Genomic DNA, 12,376 nt, shown 5'->3' on the forward strand with positions numbered 1-12,376 from the left:
AGAATGAATAAACTGTGGACAAATGACCTCATGCCCAAAGAGTTATAGCTAAATACACAGTCTGATCTGTCTTCTCTTCCTTCCTCTCTCTCTTCCACACACACCAGCTGTGTACCATCAACAAGCTGAGCTGCATTAGCTGCTGTGTTTTGCTGAAAGAGAGAGTCATTGTGTGAATCTCCTCACAGCACAACAGCCCTGTGCCCTGCCCAACTATTCCTTTAATTCTGCTCTCGTCTCCCAGTCTCTCACAGGAATGTACTCCAGTGGGAAGAGAGGCATTTTCATCATACTTACAAAAATTGCCCTCTGCCCACTCTGTCCTGACAGAAATGGAAAGTTTTGGCTTTTGCTCTGTTATTACAATCAAACATTTTATGGACTGAAATTTTAAAAATTGTAGAAAGCTTAAACACACACACACCTGTTACATTTTCTGTTATGTAGTAAATGTTTATTGCATTATTTCAGTGTTGCGTCCTTGTATTTATATTTGAGTAGTGGCCATATTTTATTAACAGGCCACTTATGATTAACTCTAATTTTTCATATGGCTTTTTATTTTACTACTAGTAATTTATCATGGGGGTTATAGGTGCTTTTCAAGGTACACAGCATATTTTGGTACTTCAAGTAGCCTAATGTGCCATCTTGTAGCCTAATACCAGAAACATTGTCAGCATATTTTTTAGGGCGAATTTCTCATTAAAAATATAGCCTACTAACTGTAATGAATATTCATTGTAGAAAACCATTATTTGAAACCGTTTTAGATAGAAGTATAACATCACACTACAGGATGCTTAATGCCTGAAATTTCAAATCAGCTACCCTAATACCACAATTTTACAGCAGTGACTGTAAAAATAACAATTTTAGTAGAAACAATAGTTGCTGTGGTACGTTTTTGTAAGGGGAATGTAGTATGAATGACTGTAACCCAACAGGAAACTCGTATACACAAACACACTTGCAAAAAATAAACTCATGAGTCCATCAGTCCGATGAGCTGCTGATAGAGATGGGTGGTCAAGGTCACTGGGTCACTGTCATGGCTATTCCCGTCAAACACAGGACACTGGATTGACTGCAGGCTACCGAGACAGTCAAATGACTAACAAGAGCACTTCTGTAATGGTTCATCAGGTTCACTTTAGGTTATACAGACAGACACAGGGGGAGAAGGAGAGCGCGAGAGAGAAAGAGATCAATTTTCCATCTACAGATTTTTCCCTGACCTTCTTTTCGCTGTAAATTAAGGGTGCATATGTGCTGAAAAACACAATCACTACTCAGCACTCAGCAGTCAGATGTCCGTATGCACAAAGGCTCAGATCCCTAAACAAGATCATATCTGCAGATTAAACTTTGTTTTTTGTAGAAGCATTTTTTTTATTTGAACTAGCAACTCATGACTACACCACGTTATGTACGAGAAGCTGCAAAAGACACAGGCGCAAGTGGAATGTACAAAACATGGTGACATTAATTTTTAAGTAAATATAATGGGCGATATATTGCGTCACCAAAAATGATTGAGGTCATGTACATATATTGAGCGACAAGTCGATATATTGATTATTGCGACAGGCCTATTTCCATCTCCACTTGTAGGGCACAAAGTGTTGAACTACACCTGTGGTTAACCTGACAGGACACCTGTGTTAACTTGAGAAGAACCGACTTCATACATCTACTAAAAATCCTTTTGACACCAAAATGGCTCAGAAAAGAATCAGGAAGAAATGTATTGCCAATTATGTTTACACAAACTTGGAATTTGTCTCAGTGACAAAAGAAGCTTCCAGATTTGATAATTTAGACATTTTAAGCATCACAATAATTTTGGTGCATATCAAGATCCCTTTACTTACACCCTTTACTAAAAATAAAGGTGCTTCACGATGCCATAGAAGAACCTTTTTTGTCTAAATGGTTCCATAAAGAACCTTTAACATCTGAAGAACCTTTCTATTTCACAAAGTGTTATTGACACACTATTTTCCTATTTAATACTGTAAAGTTGCTTTGACAATCTGTATTGTTAAAAGCGCTATATAAATAAGGTGAAAAAAGGTTCTTTGTGGCGAAAGAAGGTTCTTCAGATTATAAAACGGTAAGAAAGAGATGATTCTTTAAAGAACCTTTGACTGAATGGTTCTTTGTGGAACCAAAAATGGTACTTCGATGGCATCGCTGTGAAGAACCTTTATTTTTAAGAGTGTATGTCACTAAACAGTGTGGTAAAATCTTTAGTTAAGAAGACACAGGTAACTGAACAGACATAATAAGAGAAATTATAGAATACAATCTATTGCTAACGATGCACGAAAACCATTTAGTCCTGATACGCATAAACATTCTTTCCTTCCTCATTTCACATCAAAAGAGTCCAATAAAAGAGCAGAGGAAAACCTCTGACTGTAAAACAAGAATTATGATGAAGAAAAGATCTGAGACATACAGTAAAGCTGTTGCCCTGGGTGATGTTGTAATATGCAGTTACACACACGGACAACACACACATACACACTCTCTCACTCAAATATACAGTGGTTTACAAATAAATGGTTCCTCTTTCCCTCCTCATAAATAAAAACAGACATACAGATGAAGGAGACTAACCTGCTTGGAGAAAGAAATGTCCAGAAAGAAAATAGACAATTCATTTCTAGGTTTAAACCTGTCAGTAGTCAAGCAGATCAAACAGCATGAAACAGCAAAGAACTCATTTACAAAATTATTTTGAATCTCAATTCATATAATATCTATACTAAAAACAACAGAACACATTATGCGATATTATGGGTTAACTCAATAATCAGTTTCACCAATATCAGTTCTTTAATATCAGATCTAGAGTTAAATGCATTCATCTGTAAATGCATTCAGGTGGTTTCTAAAGGAATACTTTTTAAATAATAATAATGCAACAGCCATGTTACATGCAAAAATGAGAAACAATTTTGTTAATAATACCAATTTTATAACGGTTACATTTATTAATAATTATAAAAGTCGATTCTGCACATCAGACATAAAAAATATTATCTGTATCAAATATTTAAAAACAATCAGCCTGTTTCTAATCATGACGAGCATTTTAACTTAAACTTTATCGTTTACACACACATTAAAAAAAAGATATTTACCGCACATGCACAGAAAAACAAGACTGGTGATTTTGTAGAGTTGAATCCCTGATAAAACCGTGAATTACGTGTGCAGTGATTGACTGACAGGCTGTGCAGCTGAATCACGAGCTCACAGCAGCGTTGACAACAACAACAATGTGCTTTTTTATGTTACAGTACTACCATTTCAGTCGTTCATACACGCTTCATAAACCACTGAAGTGTAAAATGCGATAGTTTACTCAAGCGGGCGGTTAAAACGAGTTTGAGTAGGAATAGCGGTGTCATCTGTTTGTACACACTGTAGCCACGCTACTAAATCCTCTTAGGAAATCATGCTCTCTGACTAATGCTACACTGTTTAACACACACACTGATGTTCAACTCGACTTGAAAAAGGAGGAAAAGTCTTGCACTTACTTCGTTTTCTGGATACGGAGGTATTCCAACAAGGCAAAATGCAACTCCATTCATTGGACAGCTTAACTTGTTTTGCAGGGGGATACCGAGAGGGGGTTTCGAGGGGGGGGTCGCGATTAAGATGTGTGTAAACTAAGTCTGCTGTGAGGGATTTATATTGGACCGTGGCTTTCACCTATCCAGTTTTCTTCCGTCCACTCGCCTCTTTCCCGTTGTTTGGGCTGCCCGCAGTGCCCTCCCTCTTCCCTCGCCCCGATGCAAATCCGTTCAATTCTTCCACCGGCCTGTCCCGCTACAGCACCACGCGCTGGATTAATGCGTTGTACAGTCTATGGTTGTAACGCGACGCGAGTGGCGCGACGCTCCCTCTGGCGGCAGCATGCGGCCATTACGTGAAACGCCGCTTTGCGTTTGCGTTCGGAAACTATGAGGTAGCAGCAGGACGCGTGACGGGCGCCAGAGCGCGGTGCGTTCAAGGCCATGAAAACAAAGCCCTCTTTGTACCCAGATAAAAAGATAGACGGGAACAAAAAGACATAACAGAAAAGGGGAAGGTGAGTAAAGTATGAGTGTGTAGAGAGAGATACAACTACTAAAACAGCTCTGTATGTTACTAGTAGCGAGCTACCTTTACAAAAAGGACGTGGTACCAAGGTAAAGTGATGGAATCAAATGATAATGCCATGGTATTAAATGTTAAGACCTACAGGGGTTTTTACATGTCCCCCCCCAGCCAGTGACCCATGATATTCTTGGGCTACCATGTAAAACCACATTAAATACATTTCAGTATCATGATACATAAATACATTCTGTATCCTGATGCAGTTTTTATTTAATGGTACAACCATGGAAAAGATATCGGCTGAACTTCACAGTGAACAAATCAGCATGATTGAAAACCTCAGTGATTGTATTTTTTCTTCAAATAACAAGTCAAGAGAGTAGGGGTGCAACGGATCACAAAACACATGGCTCAGATCATGGTTTTGAGTCACAGATCTTTTTTGGTGAGCAATAAATAAATAAATAAATGTTTAACTACTTAAGTGTCACTAGCCCACCTGTGGGCCCACTGGGGCTCTTTTTTTCCCCCCCCCCCCCCCCCCCCCCCCCCCCCATTTTTTTTTACCATTTTCTCAGTCACAATTTAGAAAAAAAATTTACTAAATAACTAAAAATCAATTCTACATCTCAAATATAAAAAATACCGGTATCAATAATGATAGAGTTCATTTTTATATTACGGTAATCATTTTATCATAAAATAATTCTACACTTAAAGTTTATTGTTTGCCATAAAAAGGTTTTAAAGATATATTTTGAGATATGCACAGAAAACATACAACACATGAGCACTGAAAACATGACTTTGTAGTTAGTAGTTGACGTGCAGTGATTGACGGGCTTGCAGTAAAACCACGGTAGCTAAAAAACATGGTATTACCATGGAGATTGTGTTAGTGTATTCTGACTCATACTGTGTCTCAGAGGTACTAAATGACTGTTTACTAAAGAAGAAATCATGGCAAAAATAATTTTCTCTAAAAGAGTGACACAGCATGGGATGGGAGGGAAATGGGAGCTGCGGTCAGAGGTTACAGATTGGGAAGTATAGCCAGTGCAACCTGCAGAATGTGACAATTAAACATAGAGGCGCTTCAGTCTAGAGCTCTGCAGGTCACGCTGTGGTCATGACAGATCAATCAATGAGATGCAGGCAAACAGACGAGCAAATGTAGTATTGATTTAAAGGCCATTGCTTTAGACTGGTCATTTTACCACAGAAAAAAATACAATGCTGGATTTAGAGTCAGAAATTATGAATAAAAATAGCTCACAAAAGCGTTCATGTTTGTGTTTTTCAGCCTTGACTTCCCTGAAGAACTGAAGCTGACTGTTTTTGGTATGTTAGTTTGATTTGCGGGAAGACTTGGGTGTGAAATGACTGTCAAGTAAATACAGTAGGAAGTCGACTCAAGCTGGCTCATTGTTATTGGCCGACCGGCGGCACATTGACAAAGCTGCCTGGAGACATGGCAAACAGTGACCTCACTTCTTTGCTCGTTTAGATCAAGTTAAGAAACTCAGCGGAGGAGTACGTTAGGTCACAGCAGGACAAAGACAAAGCAAAACCTCTCTTTTGTATGCTGTCTTGTTGATTAAGCCGAACTGTATTGAATTGAAGAGTTTGGGAGCTCTGGAAAGCTGCATACCGTCAGCCAGCACCTTAAAGTTGCACGTCCTCAGGGCACTGCGAAACACACTGCTGGTGCTGCAGAAAACACAGAGAACGTGGCACTGGGTCCTTCCACTGACTCAATGCTTCAGCCCATGTGGCTGTCATTAGAGAGACAGAAAGAAAAAGAGACAGGCTTTTGCAATACTCCAAGCTCCTTTGTTTCTTCAACACATACATCAAACGAAGCAGGAGATGTTTTGCTGATTTTGTGTACAGTACATGTGAGTTTCGAGGGCAATAATGGTCCTATGAAAGCCACAATATGTGGTGTAGACAGAAAAGTAATGATATGAAGAGTTCAGATGCAAAAGCCTCTAAGTACGTCTGACATTTTTCTTTAAAATTAGGATTTCTTTCTGGCTACTATGTATAGGTTTCTATGTAAGTACTGGTACTTCTGAATGGGTTGAGGCTGGGATTTAGCGCATTTGAAGTGAAAGTACTTGATGAACATATAATATGCATTGAGAGCATTCACTCAGTATTGTTATCTCATTTTTGACCAAGATGGCTTTTAGAGGCTTTTGCACTGGAACTCTTCATATATACTTTTTTGAGCATCAAATCAGCATATGAGAATGATTTCTGAAGGATCACGTGACCGTGAGGACAGGGGTAATGGCTGCTGAAAATTCAGCTTTGCCATCTAAGAAACATAAATTAAATTTGAAAATATATTAAAATTAAAAAACTGTTATTTTAAATTGCAATAATATTTCACAATATTGCTGATTTTACTGTATTTTGGTCAAATAAATGCAGCCTTGGTGAGCATAAGAGACTTACAAAAAAAAAATCTTCCCAACCTCAAACTTTTGAACGGTAGTGTAACTTTAATGTGTGGTGTGTATGTGCCCGTGCTTGTGTGAGAGAGAATCCCCTCCAGTGCTCATTATCCTCTCTTACCACCAAACCAGATCAAATTATCCCAATAACCCCTGCAAGCCACAAGATAAGAGGAGATAGAGCGGTTGGGAGACTGTAGCTCTGTGCCAAAACACAGCCACATGTAGGTTATTTTTCACATAATTTCCATTCTGCTGCCCCTTTGCTTATTAAGCTCTTTTGGGCTCAAAGTGTTAATGATGCTTATAGTCACTGTTATGCATTGTACCATTGTTAAAGTGACTGTTATGCATTGTACCATTGTTAAAGTCACTGTTATGCATTGTACCAACATTTTTTTTAAATGAACCTTGTGGCTCCAGTGCTGCTCAGAGTCCTTCCCATGTGCTTCTCTCATCATCATCATCCAACCCGGCAGCTACACTTAGTGTGTTTTTATGTAATGATCTAATGTTATACTATAAATGCAAGCTGTGTGGGTCTTTCCCGCTCTTTTATGAAGATGTACAGTGGGGTTCAAATAGAGTCCCATAATGAAAATGCCTAAAAAAAATTATATTTCTAATTTAGTACGTTTTTACATTAGAATTTATATTAAGAGCATAACAATTACATGAATTTCTGAATGTGTCTGTATTTGCTTTAATAAACAGCAGCACTCGAGCTGCAGGAACTCCACAAGTTTAATGTTTAGGTCATATGAAACAGCATGATTTGAAACGACCCAAAGAGCATCTTCTATCAAATTGATCTATCAAAGATCAATGACACTCATTTACTTCATTTAATTTCATTTAATTAAAAGACCTCTTCATTTTATGTCATGTTTCTTTGTTTATACTTTCTGAAAAATCATCCCAAAGCCTTTTGTGTATTTCCAAGTTTAAATAAAATTTTAAAATCCCAGATTAATATTGAACCCCACTGTATGTGCCTGGGACAGAAGGGGTTCACGACCCCATGTCTTCTGTGGTCCCTACAACCTGTCTTAAATCTACGTTGTTCAGTTTCTTCAATCATGAAGAGAAGCCATGCTTTGTTGTGGAAGACTGATACATTTTGTGTGTTTTCCAAATTACTAGGCTAAAGAAAGAAAGAGACATTATACTAAACCAGCAACACTTACTCAAATCTGACATATATAAAAAGATAGATAAAAACATAATTATACAAGTGTTGACTATTTGCTATAAATATTTAATGTATTTGAGGCGCTTAGAAAGTGGTGTTTATATATAGTATGTGTATATGAATGTGCAGCAGAAACATCTGTGATACTGTGCTAAATTATCCCTGGAGGAAAGAAGAAAGCACTAAAAGGTAAAAATAACTGGAGTGAGAGGAAATGCTCTGGATGGTACTGTATTGTGTTACATGAACTACCATTTTCTCTATTTATGATGAGATGAGGATACTGCGGCTGTTTTTGGTCACTGAGACCATCTCATGGTGTTTGTAAAGCACTAACATCCTGTTTCCTCATAATTCACATGTGGTATAGCATACATACCACTATTTCCTTTCTCTTTACATCACTTCCTCAGGGCTAAAGGTCAGACACTAAAGGGATGATGCTTCTGACTGACCCCTACACGTTCAAAAACATCCATACATGCACAGCCATATGAATACAGTGTTTTTGAAATGTTCATGTGCTATTTTAGCACAGAGAAAATAGATATCAAATATTAGAAGAAACATTATTGTTTCTACTTTTGGGTTAAAGTTCATTAAATGAGCTCCTTTGAGTCATCATTAACATTTACAAAAATGTCTGCATATAATAACCTAATATCCTGTTCAATCCATCTGCCAATCAGAATGGTCCCAGGCATTGCTTTAAAGCGAGCTGACTCTGTTAAATCCATTAAGATCTGGAAAGAGCATCATCTGTAAAACATATCTCAGAAGTACATGCCAGTTTCTTCAAAGCCAGACAGTCCATGCTCCATTTAAGAGCAATAGTTTTGCCCTATAACCTCCCTTATAATTTACTGCAACTACAAAAACATTGTTTACATTATAATCTATCAGTAATGTTAGTTAGTTTGCTAGTATGAGGCCGTTTTCTGCTGCCATGTGGAAACACGTGCAGATTAAACATGGGAACATCTGCTTCGGTGAGCACAAACCCTCAGCCATCTGCCCACTAACTGTAGAGCGGGATGAATTTCCCTCCAAATATAATCCATAATCCATGTAATCTAACCAACATTATATCAAAACCTAAAATGTCACAATATGACCACGAGAGGGATAAAATAAATGACAGAGGCAGAATAGATGAGCTGCTGGATGTGAAAGGATGGAGAAAAAGGCACAAGATGAAGAAAATATGAATGAGATAAACGAGTGCAAGACAAACCCAAACTCTATCCCTCATATGTAATTCAGGGATGGTGGACAGTGATGAAGTAACATGTCATAAACTCCAGCTGTAACTACTCAGACATTAGCAGAGAAAACAGCAGGCCCGGTTCCAAGGGGGTGCTAGAGAGCACCCTCAAACGAAATCAATAGCGCCCTCAGTTAATGCTGTAATAATGGCATTTCATTGCAGATTTGGCAAACTATCCAGTGCTTTATGGTTTGCGCTCTGGAGATTGGTTTCCATTTGAACTTGCACAATTGGTGGCTGACTAAATACTTTTTTGCCCCACTGTATATATATATATATATATATATAGAATAAGGTACAGCACCCTCACTAATTTAAGAAGCCCCCTCAGTGATTTGATTCTGGAGCCGGGCCTGGAAAACAGGCCCATCTTAGACAACATGTGAGCTCTTTTGTCTTGTGGTGAGCCTTCAGAAGAAAGATGGCCTAACGTTTGTCCCTTTAAGAACATCGCAGTGAATTTATTGTCTACTTCAAATGGAAACTTGTTTTCTTAAGTGTCTTCTAGATATAGACTATAAAATGCACCGTTGCTGCCTCACTGCTGATCTAGAATGACTTAATGCTGATATTGCTTGGAGCATCTTCAGTTTTCCTTTCAATACACTGCAGTGCAGTATCTCAGAGATTCTGTGTACATTTGTAGCCATTCCCGAGACACATTAAAAATGGCTCGTAGACAGTTTGGTGAAAACAAATCTCATGTAAGATGAGACCAAAACTTGATTCCAAGTCAAAGCAAGGGAAGAAATAAAAAAGTCTCTTGGAAGAGATTATTTTTTTGTTTCCATAAAAAAGGATCCATTTGCAAGCCATTTTACTTCCGTAATGTGACAGGTTTCCGTATTTCCATTAATTTATTCGATTGGTAATGCGGCACTCCAAGTGTGCTAATATACAGTCCAACAGCACTAGGACTTTTCACTGTTTGCATCACTCCCCTTGTCTGTGTTCTCACATTCCAGACAGACTATCAACCTGTGAGGATTTTTACAGTGACTCCTTCTGCAGGTTACATCAACAACACCAGTAGGTGGTGTAATGTAATATTGAGTGAAAATATTTAGGGTAGTAGTATTAGCCTTACTTGACTTGCTCACCAATGGATCCTCTGCAGTGAATGGGTGCCACCAGAATGAGTTTTCAAACAGCTGATAAAAACATCACAATAGTCCACAAGTAATCCACACGACTCCAGTCTATCAACCGATGACTTGTGAAGTGAAAAGCGAAATGTTTGTTAGAAAAAAAATCCATCATTAAGGCTATTTAACTTCAAACTGTTGTTTTCATCTATGTTATAGTCCTCTATCCATAGTATTGCTTTTTCCAGTGAAAAAGGAAGTATTAATATGAATTATGGTCTTGGATTTAGCCAGAAGCAATAGTTAAAAGTTATACCACCTTAATGATTTATTTGCCTCTTACAAATGCGTAGCATTTTGCTTCAAGACTTTAATTAATGAACTGGAGTTGTGTAACTTACTTGTGATTTATTATGTTTTTTTTTTTGTTTCGTTTTTTTAGCTGTTTGAACTCTCATTCTAATGGCTTCCATTCACTGCAGATGTTCCATTTGTCGGCAAGTGATTTAATGTTACATTTCTCTAAATCTGTTCTAAAGAAGAAAAAAACTAATCTATATCTTGGATGGACTGAGGGTGGGTACATTTTCAGCAAATTTACATTTTTGGTTAAACTATTCCTTTAAGACAAGCTGGTGGGGAGGATCTGAAATAAGAAAGTAGGCTATGTGTGTTGGTTAGAAATTTTATCTGACTTGTTCCGACACCACGTCACTGTGATGTATGGCATCAAGTTCTATAAAGCAGTACAGATAGTACTGAATAAAAATCTTTCTGTTGCTGTATGTAAACATCTGAAATGTCTGTTTATTTGACAGATGTTGCATCTAATCCACATCATCTGTGATAAAGAAATCAAACAACGTGAGAGTTTCACTAGGGGACAACACTGACTGCAAGAGGCAAACCACCCCAATCGGTAAGGTCAGCCGAAGTTGAACACACCTAATAAGAGGGCCTGTGAAGGAAAGTAAAAAGTGAGACAAAGTTTATCAATAACTGCTGCATATTACATACCAATAAATACTGACAAAATCAGTTGAACCTGATTGAAAGCCAAATAATACAACTGAGTCCTTTTCCACATTAGGACTGATTCATCTATAGCCACGTCTTTCATTTTGTCATCTTAACCTGTATCCCATGAGCACACTGCCAGCAACTGTTTCTGCATTACTGACTACAGTTGCAGCTGTGTTTTGTCTCATGGGCCTGTTTTATACATATCATAAGATAACTTACCATTTTTGACAAGAGAAGAATGAGCTGCAAACAGAGCTGCTAAGAAAATAGCAGGATGAACTCAGCTGTTATTTTTAGTTGATTTGCACTTGTGCTCACAGAGTCAGCTACTGTTACTGTCCTACAGCCATTCCATCCATACACCTGATCAATGAAACGACCTTCACACACACACACATTCTGGACTGTATCATAGTCCAGGGAATATGTTAAGTATGTGAAGCATCTTTTACCTTATGCTTCCCTGCACCAATTAGAGCAAAGATGTGTTATTACTGACTTTTTTTTTCATAGTATCGATCTACTGCTACTCTCAGTCCATGGTGGTCTGTTGTTACACACACACACACACACACACACACACACATTCTGGACTGTATCATAGTCCAGGGAATATGTTAAGTATGTGAAGCATCTTTTACCTTATGCTTCCCTGCACCAATTAGAGCAAAGATGTGTTATTACTGACTCTTTTTTTTTTCATAGTATCGATCTACTGCTACTCTCAGTCCATGGTGGTCTGTTGTTTGGCTAGTTAGTCATTAGTGCCTGTTGGCATTTTTCCATGACAATACATTTACACAAATAAACAGACATTTGGAGATAAGATCGGGTCCCTGTTCAGCACTGACCTGCTCTGCCCATAAAGCCTCTTCCTATTCCTCTCATAACACTCAATTACATGTGAGTGGCCATCCAGATATTTCTGAATGTCAAACACTGTAAATCTACAGGGGAAATAGGAATCTGAGATATTATGTGAAACATCCGCACCACGATATTAGCATAAATCAAACTAAGGAGGCATGTTACAAATAAATATGTCATGAAACAAACATAAATCACTTTCTCAAACTCAGAGAGCCCAAAAAACTGATGATTGATTTTATAGACAAACACCCCACCGATATAAAGCTAATATTAAATGTTGTTTTAAATAGCCTTAAAAGGAATATAATGACAAACGTTATATTCCAGTGGTGCTGCTATTTTTGATGTGTTGTGTATT

The 12,376-nt window shown here is 37.9% G+C and overlaps 1 protein-coding gene across 2 annotated transcripts in view; it reads right to left on the reverse strand.

The window, feature by feature from the left end:
- Positions 1-12,376, reverse strand: part of LOC107591523 (rho GTPase-activating protein 23-like) — a 63,143-nt gene that overhangs the window by 48,691 nt on the left and 2,076 nt on the right. Inside the window, exon 1 of one of the 2 annotated variants that reach the window (XM_016280724.1) lies at positions 3,555-3,866. The exons of the other annotated variant lie outside the window; for it this stretch is intronic. Within the exon in view, the coding sequence (XP_016136210.1) occupies positions 3,555-3,608 (54 nt within the window). The 5' untranslated portion in view covers positions 3,609-3,866. Of the gene's footprint in view, positions 1-3,554; positions 3,867-12,376 lie in introns of those variants that run through there. 2 annotated transcript variants of the gene reach the window in all.

This window comes from Sinocyclocheilus grahami, unplaced genomic scaffold, assembly GCF_001515645.1.
Source record: "Sinocyclocheilus grahami isolate Dianchi unplaced genomic scaffold, SAMN03320097.WGS_v1.1 scaffold9.1, whole genome shotgun sequence".
NCBI lineage: Eukaryota > Metazoa > Chordata > Actinopteri > Cypriniformes > Cyprinidae > Sinocyclocheilus > Sinocyclocheilus grahami.